This window comes from Peromyscus californicus, unplaced genomic scaffold (assembly GCF_007827085.1).
Source record: "Peromyscus californicus insignis strain IS unplaced genomic scaffold, ASM782708v3 Scaffold_14__1_contigs__length_90479793_seg_2, whole genome shotgun sequence".
Lineage (NCBI taxonomy): Eukaryota > Metazoa > Chordata > Mammalia > Rodentia > Cricetidae > Peromyscus > Peromyscus californicus.
Genome location: NW_026294436.1, coordinates 23230768 through 23252778, shown reverse-complemented (window position 1 = coordinate 23252778; position 22011 = coordinate 23230768). Strand labels below are relative to the sequence as shown.

Sequence of the window (22011 nt, the reverse complement as noted above, 5' to 3'; positions counted from 1 at the left end):
CAGTCTCATAAATGTTTGTCGTTGTGCTCTATCTAGTTAAAATAAAATAAAATAGAACCAATCTTACCTGAATATCAGAGTAAGAACTGACAACATTCCTATTTTTTAAGAAGTAAAAAGACAAAAACAATTTTACTGGTAAATTAATAATCTTTCAATAATTACTCTCTAACAATCATAATGAACTAATTTACAAACATTATACACTGATTTTTCTCTAAGTCATTTCTTAAAAGACAGGAAATATGATAATACTTTAAATTTTACCAAGAATTATGATTTTTTTCCCTACTAAAGCACCCTGGAATCTTAACATTGTAATATCCCACTGCATAACACCATAATACATACTTTAACTCATATGGACACGCACAAGACACATGTGTGGGTGTGGGCACACACACGTCCAACAGAACCTGGTTACCGAACAGAGCTGAATGTGAACTGGACCACTTTTCCTTAATGAAAAGAACTAGCACGCTGGAAGTTGGCAGGTGTAAAACCCTTCACTCCGCCTTAAAGCAACTGGAATAAAAAGTAAATGCAAAGCCGGGCGGTGGTGGCGCACGCCTTTAATCCCAGCACTCGGGAGGCAGAGTCAGGCGGATCTCTGTGAGTTCGAGGCCAGCCTGGGCTACCAACTGAGTTCCAGGAAAGGCGCAAAGCTACACAGAGAAACCCTGTCTCGAAAAACCAAAAAAAAAAAAAAAAAAAAGTAAATGCAAAGACCCTAAGTTGACAGGGGGGAGATGAGAACAGGAGGGAATCTACATTTAATGCTCCGATTATATCAAAACCTGGCATCAGGCACCTCACAGATATTTGGAAAGACACTGACAAAGAGCTGACGGCCGGCTTGACAGAGAGGGGAAAGCAACTGGGGAACAGTTTTCAAAGCTGGGATGGCAAACGCAGTGTGGTAAGGACCACGGGCGAGCATGCTCTCTCTCTAGCCGTCCGCTCTCCCCCTCACTCTGGTAAGGACCACGGGCGAGCATGCTCTCTCTCTAGCCGTCCGCTCTCCCCATCACTCTGGTAAGGACCACGGGCGAGCATGCTCTCTCTCTAGCCGTCCGTCTCTCCCCCTCACGCTGACTGAACAAACACTTACATTGACAGAGCCTCAACGTACGGTCCAGAAACAGGATGCTCCCTCACTCTCAGCTGGAGAAAGAAACGTTACATCTTGAATGGAACAGATATTTAGTAGAAAATACAGTTCTAAATCTTTTTTTTTTATATTTAAGTTTGAGGTAGAGATTTATCTTTACTCGATCCAGAAAGAAATACAAAGGTTCTCACAAAATCTATAAGACACTAAGAAACATCATCACCAGAAATACTTATAGTCATATAATATACAGTCTGTACAGGTCTTACTTTTAATTCTTCAGTTAAATCCTGCAGTAGCTATTATACATGCTTTTAAGTCTCTCTAAAACAAATTCATTGTAAACTTCAGAATTTACACCTATACTTTTCACCTATAAAATTTTTCACCCATACTTTAAACTTTATCCAGAAATTTTAAAATGCATAGAAATCATCTAAGAAAATGCTATTTTAACTTTCTCAATGTTATCAATGGTAAACTTCATAACATTGGGCAAAGAAAGTAATTTTAGATTTTCATTTCTTGTGCTGAGAGGTCCTTCATAAAATTAAAACTTCACTTTAAATGCAGTTTTGTTTTATTTTTTTATCTGAAATCTATTTCACAAATGATCTACAAAGCATCAAATAAGACGGGCAGTGGTCGCACACACCTTTAATCTCAGCACTCGGGAGGCAGAGGCAGGCAGATCTCTGTGAATTCGAGACCAGCCTGGGCTAAAGAGCAAGATACAGGACAGGCTCCAAAACTACTCAGAGAAACCCTGTCTCAAAAAACAAAACAAAAACAATCAAATAAATAGAGGCTAGGGCACTAACTCGGTGAAGTGTTTGCCTCACCATCAAGATGACTTGGGCCCCAAGTGAAAATGTCTGGCACAGTCTACAGTCTACACACGCTTGGAATCCCAGCACTGGGGAAGTGGAGGCTCGCTCACCGGGGCTCACCGGGCAGCCAATCTGGTCTGACTGGTGAGCTCTAGGCCAATGAGCAGCCTGTCTCAAAGTGGTAGACAATATTCTGAGGATAATATTTGAGGCTGTTCTCTGGCCTCCACATGAAGGCAGACACACATGCATGTGTACACACACACACACACACACACACACACACACACACTTTAAAAAGTCAAATAATCTATTTAAATGAATATTCTAAAACACTGATTCTCAACCTTACTAATGCTATGATCTTTAATACAGTTCTTCATGTTGGTGAAGAACCCCCAAACCATTGGTACTTCATAACTGTAATCTTGCTACTGTTATAAACCATAAATATCTGATATGCAGGATATCTGATATGTGACCCCATGGAAGGATTATTTGACCCCCAAAGGGGTCGTGACCTACGAGTTGAGAACCTACTATTCTAGAATACAATTTTTAAAACTTTTAGATTTTTTTGGCTTACAAACTACTAGAAATTTCATATTGGACTCACACAGTCTTACGAAATCCTGGGACAAATATTTTATTTTTAACTTTTAGACAATATTTTATTAAGTTTAATTAATTAATTTATTTATTTGTTTTCTGTGTAGGCCTGGCTGTCCTAGAACTCACTCTGTGGACCAGGCTAGCCTTGAATTCAGAGATCTGCCATGCTCCACCACGCCTGGCTACTTGATTAAAATTTAAAAATAAGTTAAATCTCAACTAATTTAATTTCTATTTGTGCTAATGTTCAGATACTTGTAGATACCAGTGGAGTTAAACTGGAGATCCCAAGCACTTTGTTATCACATGAAAGTAATAAACTCACAAATATATGCAGTTATACAGACAGAAATAATAAGAACAAATGATAAACAAGTCAGTTAGGTCAGGCGGGACAGCTCAGCAGGTAAGGTGCTTGTCCCCAAGCCTGATGACCTGAGTTCAATCCTCAGAATCCACAGTGGAAGGAGAAATGGACTCCATAAGACTGTTTTTTTATCTCTACATACCCACACCAGGACACACGGGCCTCTCTCTCTCTCTCTCTCTCTCTCTCTCTCTCTCTCTCTCTCTCTCTCTCTCTCTCACACACACACACACACACACACACACACACACTCATACACATACTGATTTTTAAAAATGTCATTTAAGGGGAGGAGAGATGGCTCAGCAGGTAAGGACACTTGCCACCAAGCCCGATGACCTGAGTTCAATCCCTGGGATCCACAAGGCAGGAGAAGAGAATGGATTCCAGCAAGTTGTCCAGACTGCCTCCTGCATGCAGTGGCATGCACATGTGCCACTCTCCCCCACAAACAAGCAAGTAAATGCAGTAAAAATTATTGGACTCTTACTGGTTGTTTTCTCTGCCCATTTTCACCTTTGCAAACCAGAAGGTCGTGAATCTTCTCATTATAAACTTCAAAGAAGCTCATTTCAAGATGGAAGCTGACCTAGACGGACAGAGACAAAGCATCCAATTTACTTGAAAATTCCTTACATTGTTGCAAATCATATGCCTAATATGGATATAGATCCAGAATATATGAAGGACTTACACCACCAACATAAAAAACATAATTAAAAATCAGGCAAAGACCTTGAACAAACATTGCTCTAAAAACCATCTACAAATGGCGAACGAGCACACAAGTGATGATCATCATCACATCAGCAGGGAAAAGCCAACCAAAACCACATCGAGAAAGCACTTCATACCCATAAGGGATGGCATAAACACCAACAATAAATTGGGCTGGAGTGAATAATAAATAAGTAAACAATAAATTGGCTCAGCAGGGAAGAGCATTTGCCGCTCTTACAGAGAACCTGGATTCTGTTCCCAGTGCCAACACCGGATCTTACAACCATCCATCACTCCAGGTATGGTGGACCCAATGCCTCTAAGGGTACCAGTACATGTAGGCAAACACTTATAGACATAAAATGTAAATAAAGGAAAACAATCAGTATTGACGAGGATGCAAAGAGACTGGAATGTCTTCCATTGCTGAGAGGACTATAAAATGTCCACGCCACTGTGGAAAACAGTTCCTCAAAGGTTGAGCACAGATTGAGCTCACGGCTCACATGTCTACTCTTACACATTCAAAAGAATAGAGTACTGAAATAAAAATTTGTAATCCAGTATTTATAGCAACATTACAACAGATATAAACAGGCTTTTGTATTATTCAGTGAAGTACTGGTTAATACTTGCTATAACATGGATGTATCTCCAACAAATACTGCTAAGTGGAAGAAACCAGACAGAAAAGTTGTATGTTATGAAATTTTCAAAGCAGGCAAATTCAGAGAGACATAACAGATTAGTAACTGCCAGAGTTTGGAAGAAGTAATAAAGGGACATGACAATTTAATATGTTCAAAGTCTTCCTTGGGAGCAATGGAAATTTTTTGAAACTACAGACAGACTGCGTTAAGAATTTACCGCTGGGACCTGTGAGGCAGGTCATCGGGAAGGGACACTTGCTGCCTAGCCTGATGACCCAGGTTTGATCTTTGGGACCCACATGGTGGAAGAGAGAATAGATTCCCACAAGCTGTCTTCGGACTTCCACAAGCACACTGTGACACGTCTGTTCTCACAATAAAGTTGTTTGGTTTTTTTTTTAAACACACCATTAAACTGTACACAAAATGGTTACTGTTCTGTGAATTTTATCTCTCTAAAACAAGTTTCTGCATTTCTTCCAGTTAATGTCTAGTTAAAGTTCAATTCAAGTCTATAAGCATTTAAGCACCTACCTATCATGTGTATGCCTTTAGCTTTTTGCTGAGGATATAAAGAAATGAAGTACAAGGCCTTCCCCATAAGGGTCTCACTGCAGAGCAATCAAGACATTCTTCAACAGAAAATTAGTAGTCAAAGTAATGGGAGAAAATCTTTGCCAGCCATATATCTGACAGAGGATTCATGTATAAAATATATGTGGAGCTTTAAAAACTAAACCAAGGAAGTAAACAATCTGATTTAAAAAAAAAAAAAAAGTCTATGGAACTGAACAGACAGTTCTCAAGAGAAAGAACACAAATGCTCTTTCTCTTAGGTGTTCCATACCATTAACCATCAAGGAAAGGAAATAAACTAACCTGAGATTCCGTCTTACTCTAGTTAGAATGGCTATTTCTCAAAAAACAAAAACAGCAAATGCTGGTAAGGATGTGGAGAAACAGGACCCGTTACTGTTGGTGAGGGATTAGAGCCACTATAGAAATCAGGTGGAGGTTTCTCAAAAAGTTGAAAATTCAGCCAGGCGGGCGGTGGTAGCGCATGCCTTTAATCCCAGCACTCGGGAGGCAGAGTAAAGTGGATCTCTGAGTTTGAGGCTAGCCTAGTCTACACACTAAGTTCCAGGACAGCCAGGGCAACACAGAGAAACCCTGTTTCAAAAAAACCAAACCAAGCCGGGCGGTGGTGGCGCACGCCTTTAATCCCAGCACTCGGGAGGCAGAGCCAGGCGGATCTCTGTGAGTTCGAGGCCAGCCTGGGCTACCAAGTGAGTTCCAGGACAGGCGCAAAGCTACACAGAGAAACCCTGACTCGAAAAACCAAAAAAAAAAAAAAAAAAAAAAAAAAAAAAAAAAAAAAAAAACCAAACCAAAATAAAAAGCTAAACATGCGTCTGGGTGTGGTGAAACATGCCTTTAAAGACAACACTTGGGAGGCAGAGGCAAGTGGATCTCAATGATTCTGAGGCAGCCAGACTACAGAGAAAGCTCAGGATAACAAAAGGCTACATAGTGAGAACCTGTCTCAAAAAAAGAAGCTAAAAACGGAACTGCCACATGCCCTAGCTGTACCACTCTTGGGCACATGTCCTAAAGACTGTACTCTACAGAGCTGCACTTCTGTGTTCGCTGTGGCCCTACTTACAATACAAGGAAATAGAACCTGCCTAGATGTCCATCAGTGCGTGAATGGACAATGAAAACGTGGTACATATGCACGGTAGACTTTAATTCAGCCATAAACATGAAATATGAACTTTGCAGGACAATGGATGATCTGAAACAGATTATAATGAACAAGATGACCCATGAAAAGAGGAGGGGGTGGTAGGACACTGGACATGAAAAATGGGGAGTAGAGAAAACAGTTATGAACATGAACAGGTCTAAGCAGGAAGGGGTAGAAGAGGAAAGGAAGGAGGAGGAGAAGAGGGAGGAGTAATTAAACGAAGGAGATATGAGAAGGCCATATGGAAATTCACTGGTTTATGAGCTTATTAAAATTATAATAAAAAAAGTGAATGGAGGTATATTCCATGGATGAATAATGTTCCTCCCAGAAGCCTTGGGTTATTAAACAAAAGTCTTGGTGACAGGTATGAGATCCCTCCCTACAAGTTACTGGACAGGGAAGCATTAAAGGTCCCCAAACTGTACAGGCTCTTGCCATTGCTCTTAGCTGCCCAGTCAGAATTAGAAGGGAAAGCCTCATTGTTGAGGATACTACCACACGGCTCTACAGAGAAATCCAACAAGAACTAGTTGGAAGCTTCCCCCTACTAGCGAGCACTCTGTCAGAAGGTGCTAGGTAGGGTGCGGGCGAAGAAAACTCATCAAGTCTTTCTCAGTGTGAATCTGGTGAGCTACGATAAAGACGGGCCAGACAAGCCGCACCCTCTAGCACAATAATGGCATGACTGGTTTGGGGGTAATCAACTGCTTCACGGCTGGACTTGAGTCAAGCCTGCTCCACAGCAGGGAACTCATGCCTGGTTCTACAACTTAGTCAAGGCTATGCCTGGGGAGGCCATAGGTCTAGGGGTGAACCTACTACTGTTGCTTTCCTAAACAGTCATGCTGTCAAACCACCTTCTAAATACTCATGTTTACACCCACGGGTTAGTGCTGTGCCCACACTTCACCAAAGAGACTTCTTACCGCAGTGGACAGCAATCAATACAGAAATGCGTAACTAACCAAAGCACTGAGAATACGCCGTGGTGGAGGGCTTGGTCCTGCATGTGACAGGTCCATCACCATCCCTTCCAAGGCTCGGGGAATATACGGAACACAGTGTAAGGGTGCACGGAAAGAATGTAAGAGCCAGAGGACAGAAAACACGCGGGAAGAAAAGGTTGTCTGCCGAACTTGACAAAGCTATTGCTACGTCAGTGTAGTGAGTATGAGTTCACTGCAGCTGCGGTTACTTGCGTGGGACCTACACAAGACGAGGCCCATGTGCTGGACTGCATCTCTAATTAGACGTTTTTTTCAGGGTAAAGATGCAATACAGCACCCGAGTGACCCAAAGCAGAGCGCGCATGGTGTCACAGGAGAAGAGCCAAGCATGTTCAGACACAGAACAGGTATGTGGGAAATACCACAGAGTCAAAAGGTCATTTACAAATGCTGCGGCACAGGCATGGGGGATCCAGAAAACACATACTAATGTCAATTCTATACGAAACAGAGTATTCTTAGGGTAGTCCCAGAGGACTCAGAGATGAGGATGCGGTGGGAAGGAGCTGGGGCACATTATGAAGAAGAAGCTCACCCCACCCTCCTTTTCTTTTCAGGCTCCTGCAGTCTGTCATCATGCTGGCTGGACCATCTTCTATTCCTAAGAGCCATACACTTTCCCCTCCGCCATCATGAACTGTTCATTCCATGCTGACACATCCACAGTCACTCAGTGGGGCTCATTGTGTGCCAGGCACACTATGGACCAGCTCCTTTAATCTCACGGCAAACCTCTAAGGAAAGGATCAGGTGAAGTGTTCAAGTGAGGAATTCTGGATGAAAACTCTTGCACTGCCCAGCACTGGTGCTGCGCACCTTTAATCCCAGCACACAGAGGCAGAGGCAGAGGCAGGTGGATCCCTGTGAGTTCGAGGCCAGCCTGGTCTATGGAGCTAGTTCCAGGACTGTCAGGGCTCCACAGAGAAACCCTGTCTCATAAAAGAGAAAACAAAACCTCTTTGACTCCATCCTTCTTTCCTTGACTTCTACGACTTTCAAATAACGCCCCCTAAATCCCAAGCAGCCAACAGCTCACAGCTTCCACATTCTCTGAAGCCTGCTCAACTTGGACTGGAATCTGAAAGATGAAATAGTCAAGCCTAAGTTTCTGTGTATCCCTTTGTCATACTTTCCACTTATGAAGGATGGCATGAAGGAGGGAGGAAGCAGGAGAGCCATGCATTCAGAGGGAAGAAAGAACTCATCACATACTTAATTCTTTCCTTTTGCTGTTCTCAACAAATGCCATCAATATCTATCGGGCTATCCAGCCAGAAACTGATTGTTCTCTCCACACTCTCCATTTTCTACGTTCACCAAGCTTGCCGGTTCTATTATGGTGTCTCTCAGATGTGTGCTTTGTTGCCAATAGCTGCTGTCACTACCTCAGTTTAGCTCTTGGTCATGCTTTGTCCAGCTCAAGTGCCAAGTCCCTAGCCAGTCTTTTATATCTAGTCTTATTTCCCTTCAATCCATTCTCCATGTTGCAGACAGGAATATATACACATATATATAATATATATATAATATATATATACTCAGATATATACATATGAATAAATATAAAGATCAATCAAAACTAAATATACATGAAATGCCATAAAGAAATCTGTTACTTTTTTCTTTAATCCCAGCACTCCAGAGTCAGAGCCAGGCAAATCTCTGAGTTCGAGGCCAGCCTGGTCTACAGAGCAAGATCCAGGACAGGCACCAAAACTACACAGAGAAACCCTGTCTTGAAGAAAAAAAAAGAAAGAAATCTGTTACTCTTTAAATGTTGATTAAAATATAAAATTACCAGAAGTGGTGGTATATACCTTTCATCCCAGAGTTAGGGTGGCAGAGGCAGGGGAATCTCTATGAGTTCAAGGCCAGCCTGGTCTATGGAGCTAATTCCAGGACAGTCAGGGCTTCACAGAGAAACCCTGTCTCAAAAACTTAACTAAATTAAGAGCTGGCTCAGCAGTTAAAAGTGTTTGCTGCACAAGCAAGAGAATCAGAGTTTGGATCCCCAAAACCCATACAAATGCTGCGTGGTCATGGTGGTCCATTTATAATTCCAGCCTTAAAAAGGAGAGATGGGAGCTTCCCTGGAACAAGCCAGCTAGTAAGAATAAGCTGTAACAGTAAGCTCTGGGCTTGATTAAGAGACATCCCCACCCCAAATCAAGCTCGAGAGATGACTCAGTGGTTAAGAGCACGGGCTGCTCTTCCAGAGGACCCGGGTTCAATTCCCAGCACCCACATGGCAGCTCACAACTGTCTAACTTCAGTTGCAGGGGATCAGATACCTGCATACAGACATACATGCAGGCAAAACACCAATGCACATAAAACAAATAAACAAACAGAGAGAGAGAGAGAGAGACCCTGAATCAAAGGATAATGTGGAAGAATCATCAGTGAAGATTCCCAACACCAACTTTGGGCCTTCACACACAGACACACCTGTATACATGATGCACCCTTACACATGTGCCCAACACATATGCATATATATAGACACACATGCATGCACCACCCCCCACAACACATGTAAAGAACAAAAGTGAAAAGTAAGTTTTTTTTTTTAAAGATTGATTTATTTACTATGTATACAGTGTTCTGCCAACATGCCAGAAGAGGGCACCAGATCGAATTGTAGATGGTTGTGAGCCACCATGTGGTTGCTGGGAATTGAACTCAGGACCTCTGGAAGAGCAGCCAGGGCTCTTAACCTCTGAGCCATCTCTCCAGTCCAAGATTTTTTTTTTAAAAGAGTAAACAGGAATCTGTTATTTCCCTGTTTAAAGTCTTTCCATGGCCTGAAGATATGTCTGGAAGCTTGGTTTACAAAGTCTCCCAAGAACCAACTTCTGTCTGCCCCTCTAGTTTCAACTACAGCCACCCTCCACCCTCAACTTCCTCAACCACAGTAAACAACTTACAAACCCCCAGAGGCTCCCCACTTTCCTATTCTCATCTTGTGCCAGCTCTTCCTCTGCTGGGAATGGCTTCCCTGCTTTTCTTTCCCCAGCCAATAACCAATGTATGTCCTTCAAAAGCAAGTACAGTTGTCCTCCTCCTAGGAAAACTTGTTTCCAATTTACTCACTCTCCTGTTTGCTGTGCTTTGGCCGTATCCCCCAGAAGTTCACTCTGTGGGATAACCAAACAACCCAGATTCTCATGTGCATGCTATCTGGAGGCGAGATCATTAGGAGGCAGTGAGGGATGGGTAAGTTCCTCAGGGTAAGATTAATGGCTTTAACCCACCCTCTGTCATGTTATGATGTAAGAAGGTCTACACCATGACAGCGTCTTGATATTGGGCTCCAGATTCCAGTATTGGGAGAAACTTTATTTTTACAAATTTACCTTTGCTATTGTGTTACAACAGAAAAAGGACTAATACAATGTAACAAACAACACAGTATTTGCTTCAATATATTTAGCATGTAATTGAGTATACTGGGCTGTTCGCTGGTCCATCTCTTCTGTTTCTCTTGCCCCCAAACCTAGCATAACAGTTTCCCTTATGCAAGTATAGAAACTATAAACTCCAGAGCAACTGACATGGAATCTCCAGGAGAGGTTTAGTAAGGCACATAGGCCTGCTCCCATCAGATCCCTGATGACGCTCACGATCAATTGACTTTGACAAAAAGCCAGTCCGCTAGATTGGCAAGCAATGACCATGAAACAGGAAGCCAGCAGACCCGTTCAGTTGTACTGTGGCTAGAAAGGCCTGGCTTTTAAAGTTGAGTCTGGGTTCCTACTCTGGCTTCACTACGCTTTCTGTTTCAAGAGTTGCCTGCTGTGTTCAGCTAAGTCTGAGCATCTACCTGACCACAGAGATACATAGATGGGCACGTGACCGCCACCCTGTAGGCCACTGCGCGGCACAAAAGGAGAGACGCAAGGAAAGGAGCCAGGCATGGGGTGCACGCCTGGATTCCTGGCACTCGGGGGGGGGGGGGGGGTGGGGGGGGGCAGAAGAACTCAGAGTTCAAGGGCAGCATGAGCTACAATACAAAGCACAACAGCAACAGCAAATGGCAGAGAGGAGAGGGATCAGGTCACACCTCCACCTCGCCCACCAGCAAGAACTGCTTCTGCTTTTGGAACCTCCTCCCCCTCCCACACAAAGAGTGATCTGGAGATGAGAACGCCATCTTTTAGACCTTGTCTCAGCGGGCACAATCGTGATTTGAATTTGAACATACCTCCGAGGTTTGTCTTTTGGCGACTTCAGCAAAAAGATCCTCACAAAATCTCGGAATTATTCCTGGTTCTTCATTAAGTCCCATCATCCTAGAAATATATTATGAACAAGAAGGAAGCGACATTGACTAGTTTTGGAAATCTTAAATTCTTTTAGGAGAAATGGTCTGAGAAGGGAACAGAGAACATGCTAATACCTAAGAGTCTAAGCTCTGGAGCTAAATGTGCCCCATCTAAATCTTATTCTTCTCAAATCAGGGTCTCATGTACCCCAACTGGCTTCAAACTTACTACGTAACCTTGAATTTCTTTTGTTGGGGGGTGGGGTAGACCTAGAATTGAACCTAGACTCTCGCATATTCCAGGCAAAGGCTCTACCTAAGCTCCAGCTCCAGGCAGGTCTTGAACTTCTGACTGTCCTGCCTCCACCTCCGACGTTCTGAGGTTACATGTGTGAGCCACCAGACCCAGTTTCTATACTGCTGAGTTAGCCCTATGACCTCACCTAAGATACTTAACCCCATCAAACCTCAATTCAGTCTTTAAAATGGGAATGTCAGAGTGGAAAGGGTTAATGTGAGAAAGTACAAGCAAAGACTGTCATGGACATCAATTAAAATTCTGACTGTCCCCTTCAGGACAGGGAATACTCCGATAGCTACCATTCACAGGATGTTTTACTTTTAATACTGTCTTAAGATTTTGAGTTCACAGAGTAATTGTACACAATGATGGAATACAGTGGTATATTTTAATACCTAAATACAACATAGAATGGCAGGGCAGAGTAATTGGTAGACATACAACCTCAGTATTTATCATTTTATTATACTGAAAATATTCAAAATTCTGAGCTATTCTGAAATATACAATTTATTGTCATCAACCACAATTACCATAGTTACCCTACTGCATTATGTCTTATGTCCACACCTATGCTCCTGGGGTGTCTTCTGAGCATCTTTCCTGTAAGCCTCCCACTTAAAGTCTATATTAAAATATCTTTCATAAAACCAGGTACTTGTGTATGGCCAAAATTTCTAGTCAGGCTTTGATCTAGTAACTTCACAGTTGTTAATACAAGTTAATACAAGAAAGATTAAAGTTTTTTGATCTACCAAACACGATTGACTAAGGTGCCTTACTATCAGTTCTCATAGAAAACACACACACACACACACACACACACACACACACACTCTCTATCCTCTTTGAACTTCCGTTTATAAAAGAAATATAAGTTAGGGCTGGAAAGACGGCCCAGTGGTTAAGAGCACTGGCTGCTCTTCCAGAGGACCTGAGTTCAATTCCCAGGACTCATATGGTGGCTCACAACTGTCTGTAACTCCAGTTCCAGGGAATCCAATACCCTCTTCTGGCCTCCTCAGCCATTGAGTATGCATGTGGTATACAGACATACATGCGGGCAAAATACCCATACACATAAAAAATAAAATGGATTATATAAGTTAGAGTAAAACAGAGACAATTATATTTATAAGGTAAATTACCTCATATATAAAGTAAAGCCTAGAGATTCAAGTGTCTGCCTAAGTATCCAGATCTTGTCTACAATAACGGATGAGACCTGAGCCCAAATCTATACGATGTCAAAACTATAATCTTCGGCAGGCAACACGGTTCAGCATGTAAAAAGACACTTGGCGGGCAAGCCCGGTGACCCGAGGCCAATTCCCAGAACCCATGTAAAGGCAGAAGGAAGAGTCAACCGCACAAAGCTTCCTCTGACCTCTACAGACATGCCATGGCACATGCACCCACGTACAAACATGATATACACACACACAATAAATTTTTTAAAAATTAATTAAAAAAACTATTCTACAGCCATGATGCTTCTGACAAAAGGAACTGTAAACCTTTTTAGTCGGTTGCATGGTGGCTATCACTTACGTATAGGACTTTCCAGAGCCAGTCTGGCCGTAAGCGAAGAGGCAGGTGTTGTAGCCCTCGAAGGCTCTTTGCAGGAGTGGCGCTGCCAGCGTCTCATACACGGTTGTCTGGCTGGCGTAGCCAGCGTGAGAATCGTCAAAGGACCAAAATGAAACATCGTAGACGAAAGTGTAAGTTTGTTTCATCTCGGGATGCTCCACGGTTATTTCCTCCCCGCTGCTCCTGAAGACAACCTGGGAGGCTTTCTCCATCTTCTCTCTTCGAAAAGAAGCACACAGAGCACACCTATCATGATTATGAACACCATCTCCGCAGAACACAAGAAAGACCCCTCGAAGCTTAAGGTCATCATCCCTTCGGGTTTAGCTTGATGTAGAAAATTAGGAATTCAAGGTCAGTGGGTCTCCAAAATGTATGCTCTTTCTCTTCAGTGCAGCTACTAAGGGGAAATGGAATTTCAAACGCCTTGTTCAGAAAACCAAATTTTAAAGTTTTGAATGGAAAAACTTAAAAAGTTCCCATTCCATGTATATGTTTCAATTCAAATCATGAAATGTCTTTTTATATTACAAAAAAGGATGGGGATAAAAAGCTATATAGAGCTGGCATAAAATATGAATACCATTTTAATGAACCTGAAGTAACAGAAATGTTAAATCTGAAATGTCTTCTGGCTTCTACTTGTCACTGTTGATACAATGGTCCCTCTTGCATGAGATTCCCTCATTAAAATCTCCAGTCTTCATGTCCACCCTCCTCTCCCAGACTCACAAAATCTCCACTTACTCAGTAGAAAAACGCTATCGCTGGCCCAAATGTCAGCCTCGTCTCCCTTCCCACTCCTTTCCCCAGGAATCTGCTTTCCCATCGGACTTCTCCCCCAGACCATCTGTCTCATCAATCTGACGAGCGCCGCCCCGCCCCACTCCCAGCTTTCAGAGCTTCTCTGAGGAGCCTGCAGCCAGGCTCTTGGTCCATGGCTTCCCAGAGTCTCTCAGCTGTAGTCATCCGTGGTGGGTTCGTCCCTTGCCCCCACCCCAGCTCTCTCTCTCTCTGCCTCCCTTCCTTTCATGGCTCTGACGCTCTTGTTAGCGGCTTGCCTTTCTCAGACCAGCTCACCAGAATTCCTCTCCCCTTATCCTCACCCCATTCTTGCTGAAAGACCTCTATAGAACAGATCACCTTACCTATAACTGCTGAGTCTTTCAGTTCAAACTCTAAGTTCCTTCACTGAAACAGCGGTCACCATGTCCACTTCTAAGTCACTTAGATACATGTCATACTGACTATTGATCCTGTGACAAGTTTACTGTCTTCCCTTAAAATATTTAAAAGGAATTCTATTCTACAGTCCCATTTCAGATCTTCTTTCTTTCTTTCTTTCTTTCTTTCTTTCTTTCTTTCTTTCTTTCTTTCTTTCTTTCTTTCTTTCTTCCTTCCTTCCCTTCCTTCCCTTCCTTCCCTTCCTTCCCTTCCTTCCTTCCTTCCTTCCTTCCTTCCTTTCTTCCTTTCTTTCTTTCTTTCTTTCTTTTTCTTTTTCTGAGACAAGGTTTCTCTGTGTAGCCCTGGCTGTCCTGGAACTCACTCTGTAGACCAGGCTGGCCATGAATTTAGGGATCCACCTCTGAGTGCTGGGATTAAAGGCACGGCCACCAGACCTACCTGACTTTTTAAAAATCTTCTTGTTAACCTGTGACTGTTCCCACCACAATCACCTTTAGAGATATATGCCATGCCATGAAACCCAAGTGCAAAAAGCCTCTGCATTTATCACCGCTATGTATCAAAGGCAGGTGAGGCTATGGACAATCACCATTCTGGAACCTTTTTTGGGAAGCTATGAGCTGGTGTGGCCCTTTTTAAAGGAAAGGTAGACATTCCCAACCACCACAAGTCATGAATTTGAAAGGAGATTGAATTAGAGAATTCAATGACTCACTCAGCAACAACCCCTTAGGACCAGGCCTCACTCTGTAGCCTTGGCTAGCCTGGAACTTGCCACGTAAACCAGGCTGGCTTTGAATTCAGAGATCCACCTGCCTCCACCTTCCAAATGCTGGGATTAAAGGTGTGCACAAGTACGCCCGTTTCAGTTTCTAAAACCAATGCATCTAGGAGCACAGACACAAAATATCCATTTTAATTTTTGCAGTCTATCATAAAAATAATCAATATACTACAATTAGGCCTAAACACTAGTGTGCACGAGGCCTTGAGCTCACCTCCCAGCACCATGGGAAAACGCCAACCACTTTAAAGACACAGGACTACCACACTGGCTTTCTAAAAGCGGAGAGGAATTAAAGCCACATCCTGACACAGACCCACTTGGTCTGAGAGCGGAACACTGACCATACATACATACCGTTTGCTGAAAGGCCTCACGCGCACAGCCACCGTCACCTGACTATTCTCTACTTTTAAAGAGTCTGCTTCTGTAAAGGTGTTCTGAACTGCAGTTCTCTCTTCTGGAGGGAGTGTCCTTTCTCGTGATCGTTCCCTTTTATTTGCAAGCAGAGAACTTTTCGGCCTGTGTTTCACTTGAGGGCTTACCATCCTGTTCCTCAGTGTTGCTACTGCCGGGCTTTTAGGTGAAGGCAGGTCACGCCTTGGTGCCAATCTGTGTTCTGGAACACCCTGCACAGGGGTCCTTGTTTCTAAGCTTCCAAATCTACTGCCATTTTTTGCAGTGTCCTTCCCGGTGTTTCCATGGTGCGAGTTTCCTGCTCCTGACACTTGGGTATCCAGCTTGCTCTCAGTCGTTTTCACTGCGAGGTGACCCGATCTCACGATGCCAGTTTGACACTGGGAACCGATGGGCGGCGCTCTACTGTATGAGTTCTTAACTGTCACCCTTTCATCTGCTGTACGGGGGGCAGGAAATGCGTCTCTGTGTTTCTCACCAACCATCACTCCAACGTCATTTGAGTCCTCCTTGGAAACTACAGGTGACCCGACAGAAGAGTCATTCTTCACAAGCTCTGCTTTTGTCCTCGTGTCCTGTGAAGCACACTTATTTTCTGTGTTACCTCCCACAGTGTATGTTGTTTCCAACTTCCCCACAGAATCTGGTTTGGCATGCCGACGTTGTAACCTAAGACTAGTATCTGCTGTTTTTCTAGTCGTGTCTCCCAGTTCACTACCAAGTAAAGATGACTCTTTGTTCCAAGTAGCCCTTCTCTGAAGGGTCAGTCTAGTGGGGTCGGGGGTAACGGGCGTCTCTCGTGTTTTCTTACAGGCAGAGATAACGTAAGTGCTGTTTATGTCTCTGGTTTTACTTCCAGCACTCAGCAATGGATCATGATTTTCACACGCTGACATACTTGACTCCAAGTGCGGCTGAAGTTGGCTGCTGTGGGTGAGGCCACTTGACGATGAGGTCGTCGGGGAGGAAGAAACTTCCAGGCTGTCACTGTTCTGTCTGTTGTTCGAAGTGGGTACTGATATCTTGGCAGCAAGTTATTTCAAAAAGGATGTGAAGAGTCTAAGCACTTTAGACGCTTGTTCGATGGCTGGGCATTTTGTACTTTTCAGTTTCCAAAAATATCTGATCAACTACAAAAAAGGAAAAAAGAAAAACGGTTACTACAAACTTTCCAAACAGAGAGGTTCTCCCACGACAGAAGTAAATTCTCAGAAGCATGCATTAGGCTAAATCCCAACCTCTACCTCCCATTTCACCTCCACACAGCTTCGGACTATCTCTGCCCTCACAGGACTGTCACTCATCACTCAGCAGATATTTACTGACGGTTCCATTATGTGCCAGGCATCCACAGACACTGCAGACTTCAAAGACAAGCCCTTCCATCCTTATTTCCATCAGCTAGAAGGAGCTCACAGGTGACTTATCTCAAGACAAATGAGCCAAGTGATTTAAGAAACATCCGATATGTATGTCAACAAGCTTTAAGTATCCCCAGCTTGGACTCATAGCATCTAATCAGAGTCTGCAGCAGAGAAGGTTCTGGATACGTGTTAATGTATGTTAAATACAGGAATGCCCACAAAGGAGAATCACATGATGTCACAAGGCAGGCTTCTCAAATAAGTACCTCAGACATTACACACTATAAATTGCGTGCGTAGCCAGGTGTGATGGTCCGGACCTGTAATTACAGCATCAGGGAGGCTGAGTTGAGAAAATGGAACTTTGAAGGCCAGCCTGACCATGTGTATGCAAGCAAGACTCTGCTATCGATGCCCACTCCCCCCTCAAATTACTGTCTTTTATTCATTATGCGACAAACTAGACAGACATGTTGGTAAATATAGGCCAACAATATCTATCAGGCATTATTTAAAACAGCACAGTGGGAAAGCACACTCCTGGCTGGTAGCTGGCTCTTCATCCTTCTCCTTAAATGGATGTAAACAAGTCTTTAAAATTGAATTCCCGAGTCTACTTTACAAAATGACGCTGTTTCAAACTATTTCAGACATTATTACAAGTCAAGGAACAAACCACCAGAAGCTCATTTCAAAAGAGCCTTTTAAGGTTTGACATAATGTAAGAAGCATCATTACAACAACAAAAAAAGAAAGCGTCCAGTTATAAGCATCTACTGCTAAACTTTCAACGGAAAATACAGAACCCGCCCATTAAGAGGAGAATTAAGGACAATAAATCCCCGGGTCTTAAAAAAAATCCCACTCCAAGTAAAAGCCATTTGCTCCTTGCACAAATCAACACGGTTTTTGTTTGCAGGGTTTCGCCATCAGATTTCCAAGAGGATTGGAAGGAAGACAAGGAAGGTCAGTCACGACCCCGGGCCGAGGCTCCCGGCGACTGTGGCAGTCACGCCGGGCTGTGACAGTGTACCTGGACCCCACCGAGCCCGCCGCTGCACGTTCCGCGGCGCTGCCCTCGGCTTCCGGATGGACAGAGGAGTGCCCCGCGCCCCTCGCCCGGGACCCTCGGACAGAAGGGGACCGAGCCGCGCCCACCCGCGTACCCCTCGCCTGCAGGGCGAGCAACCGCAGCGCTCTCAGCGCAGCCCGGAGCCTCCTTCCTCTCTCCAGACCCTCCGCACTCACAATTCCCGCAGCAGGCTCCCGCGGCTGCAGCAATTTGAATGCGCGCCTCGCCTCCTGATTGGTTGCTGGACGCGCGTCAAGCGCCGCGCCTTCGCTCCTCCTCCTCCCGCCCGGAAGCGCAGCTTCCACCGCACGACTCGCCCCGCCCTCGTCTCCTAGGCGACGGCCCCCGCCTCCTCTAGGCTCAACCCGACAGTGGAGCTCGGAGCTTGGAGCAGGGAGGTACCACCTTAAGGGACCTGAAGGGTTTATTAAAGAAGCCACAGTCCTACCTCAAAGACTTACTATGAATGAACCATGTGCCCCCACGTTAATTATAATAACACTTCTGGTATTTCATACGGAAGTCGTTGAGCGATGACATGGACTAAGTGTCTTAGATGAGTTAAAAATATTGAATCCTGAAAATCCTAAAATTATACAGAATTAAAGTTATCCTCATCTGTAGATACAGAAACGAGGTTTGGTGCTTATAAACTTGTGAATGATCTGACCACTAGCTAGTGGTGTGGCTGAAAGTCCAAAGCTGTTACATACAGTAAAGGTAACATTTTTAAACCTGAAAGAAAGGTAATCCCTAAAATGACCAGCTCAATAGAATGATTCTAGCTAAATATGTATTTCAAATTAGCAGCATGGAGATAATGGAAATGTATTTATTTATAAGACAGAAAAGGAAGCCAGAAGTAGCTTCAACTGTATGAAAAGTTACACTATAAGGTTATAATTTTTTTCTAATTTTTTATTTGTTCCTTGACAATTTCTTTCTGTTTTAAGTATATAGGTGTTCTGCCTGTATGTATGTCTGTGCATCTTATGTGTTCCTGGTGCCCACAGAGACCAGAAGAGGGCTTTGGATCCCCTGGAACTGGAGTTATAGATGGTTGTGAGCTGCCATGTGGGTGCTGGGAATGAACCCAAGTCCTCTAGAAGAACAAGCAACAAGAGCTCTTCACCGCCAAGTCATCTCTCCAGTCCTCATTCTTAAATTCCTAAAAGTCTTAAAATCTACTTATAGGGAAGCTCGCCAAACAAAATAGAGTGTTTATCGGATCTATTGAGAAAATGTTCATTTAATTAGTAGCAAGAGGATGTGACAAGGGAGAAGACTAATAAACTCAACACACAAGAATTTAAAAATCAAGTGTAACTCAAAACATAAAAGTATGTGAAAGATAACTAGGAAAACATGACAGATAAGTAAAAATATCTTTCAACTTATGATGATAATAACTTTATAATAGACTATAACCTGGGTAAAGATACTTTATTCAAAAAAGAATTAACATATATACAAAAATAATTCATATGCAAACAAAATGCAAGCATTCCAGACATTAAAAAATAGGTATGTATAAAAAAACTCTTCTTAAATTTTGGGGCTGGTAACTTTGTACAAAAATTCAAAGTCTAAATTTCTAGTCATATACATTGACGTGTTTCTTGAGGTCATAAGCCATGTCTATTCAGTGTTTCTATGGGGCCTGATATATCATAAATGCTCAGTAAATATTTGTCAAATAACAAATGCTTCTAAACCTATAAAAACAATAAAGATATCCACCCATCCAGACCTAGTAATGGTATGAAAGAAATTTATTCTGAACAAAAGTTCACAAGAATATTTCCTATTTTTATTAGGTCCAAACTTGAGGAAGTCTAAATTCCCAATCACAGTAGAACACTTTGAGCACTTGAAAAATGAGGGAAAAATAATAAACTGAATTATGGTTACTGTGTCCATTTAAGCTAACCAGTAACTGAGCTGGGTGTGGTGGCTCCTACCTATAATCCCAGGATTTAGGAGACAGAGGCAGGTGCAATTCTGAGGCCAGCATGGGCTACAATAGTGAATTTCAGGGCAGTCTGGGCTAGAAAAAGACATTGTCTCAAAAATAAAAAACAAAATACTAAAAAGGTACACAGTAAAATTAAAAATTAAATAGGGGCGGGCAGTAATTAGACCAAGCCATAATGTGTGTGCTCCACCAGACTGCAGTCTTGACATAAAGAAGGCCTTGTGGCCCTGGTGACTGACAGAAAATCATCCTAAGACTGTCACAGGACACTAGTCACACTTCCACTGTACTCTCTTTCTCTTCGAAATTCATCTTCCACGGGACAGTATCCCACAGAATCCAGGGCCAATTGGTGTCGCCTCTAGGTCAGACGACAGATTCGGATCTCTCGGTCGTTTCACGGAGACAGCCCTTTTCGGTGCAAATCCTGTCCCAAGAGGACTAGCCGGGGAAGCCACTCAGCCTCTGAGTGACTCAGGCTCTTCATCTGAAAATTACAGATGAGAAAGCTACCCACCCTGAAGAGTCAGAATGAGGATTACATTAGTTAATGTTTGCTTAGCATAGAGGCTGGTGCAGGATTAATGCTCACCAAATGTTAGCCTTAAAGTAACTCTCTAAAGTGCTGAACAGCCATATTCAAGGCCAGTGGTGCATTTTGGGGCTTTCTAACAATAATGACACATTTAATGGAAGATGAGGATTATGATATTTAAGCCTTCGAAATAAACAATGAGAAAATGTCAGTGCTTTTATAATGGACTCATTGTAGTCTGTTAAAAGAGAACAAGAACATACTGTTGGGACCGGGCGCTCCATCTATTTTGCTCACGTGTAACTAAATTGTTAAGAAGCACGGGCTGAGTGCACTTTTCTTTGAAGAGGGACAAGAAGGAGTCTAGCAAATGAAAATTTGGCCGGGACAAGGTGGGTAGGGTAAACCAGCTGAAACCTCCCAACTCATTTCCAGCCTCAGTTCTCGGAGCAGTGGTCAGCCTCCTCCTGACTTGGGGATATGGCGCCTTCTCCAACATTTGAAAGCCCCTGGCAGGTTAGAGTGAAGACTTTGTTGTTACCAGCAGGACAGCTGTTTACACAGCTCTGTGTTTTCAAGTTGGACTCATTCAACTTTGGGAGATTAGGGACAGAAGAGCGATGGCCTGCTGTCATTATTTCACCTCTCAAAACCTTGGTAGTGGCAGGGGCAGCACCAGCTGCTGCCTCTGCGGCTGTTCAGTGTTTATTTCATAATTCAAAAGTCCAGCTAGACTGGGAGGGGAATAAGGAAAATAGGGAACCCCAAGGGCCGCAGGAAGAGCACCAAGGTTAGGGTACGGTGAGCAGGTCGTGAGGGTGTTGCCCTGAGGTACTTCTACATGGAATGGTCTGGTAGCCAAGGAAAACACAAAGTAGGTGTGTTAGAGCTGTCCACCACTGCCAGCAGTGGTCTTCCTCTCTGCCCTAAATTGCCACATGGCCACATGTTCGCGCCGTTTTCCCCTTCCGCTTGACCACATGCATGCTTGCCATCCAAAAGCTGGGAACTGAGCGTGTTCGGTTTAGCATTTGTGCTGGACAAGATGCAAGGATCCGTCTGCTTCTGGACCTCTCTCTGTGGATGCAGAGCTACTGCAGCTCACAGAGCCCCCACCCTCGCACATAAAGCCTGGAATGATCCTGTGAAAATGGAATATTTATAACCTAGTTCTTTCTCATCAGCACTCATCAGGGGAGTGTCTGTTATTTTTGGTCCTTTGTCAGCACACGGCTCAAGAGTTGCTGTCAACAGTCAGTGTCTAAGATCTCCGTGGGCTGGTGTGCCAACAGTAGGCAGCAGCACCTTCAGGCAATAATGGCATAGATAAAGCCAATTCTTTCTATGTCCGTAGTCTTTATATGTGTGTGTGTGTGTGTGTCTCAAATAGTAGATGTATCAAATAATATATATGACAGTCCTTTGAACTCATACTTCTGCCTCAGCCTCTTGAGTTCTGGGCTTCTAGGTATGCATC

General features: G+C 43.4%; 1 protein-coding gene across 2 annotated transcripts in view; it reads right to left on the bottom strand.

Moving 5' to 3' along the window:
• The window catches only part of Kif14 (kinesin family member 14), a 73754-nt gene extending 55577 nt beyond the window's left edge, over positions 1-18177 (bottom strand). Inside the window, exons 1-7 of one of the 2 annotated variants that reach the window (XM_052737081.1) lie at positions 18119-18177; positions 15529-16718; positions 13164-13421; positions 11252-11339; positions 3411-3509; positions 1112-1164; positions 68-98 (exon numbers count right to left, since the gene is read on the bottom strand). In XM_052737081.1, the coding sequence (XP_052593041.1) occupies positions 68-98; positions 1112-1164; positions 3411-3509; positions 11252-11339; positions 13164-13421; positions 15529-16484 (1485 nt within the window). In that variant the 5' untranslated portion in view covers positions 16485-16718; positions 18119-18177. Of the gene's footprint in view, positions 1-67; positions 99-1111; positions 1165-3410; positions 3510-11251; positions 11340-13163; positions 13422-13785; positions 13935-15528; positions 16719-18118 lie in introns of those variants that run through there. The other variant, XM_052737082.1, reaches the window with a different exon arrangement.
• Between the last annotated feature and the right edge of the window lie 3834 nt (positions 18178-22011).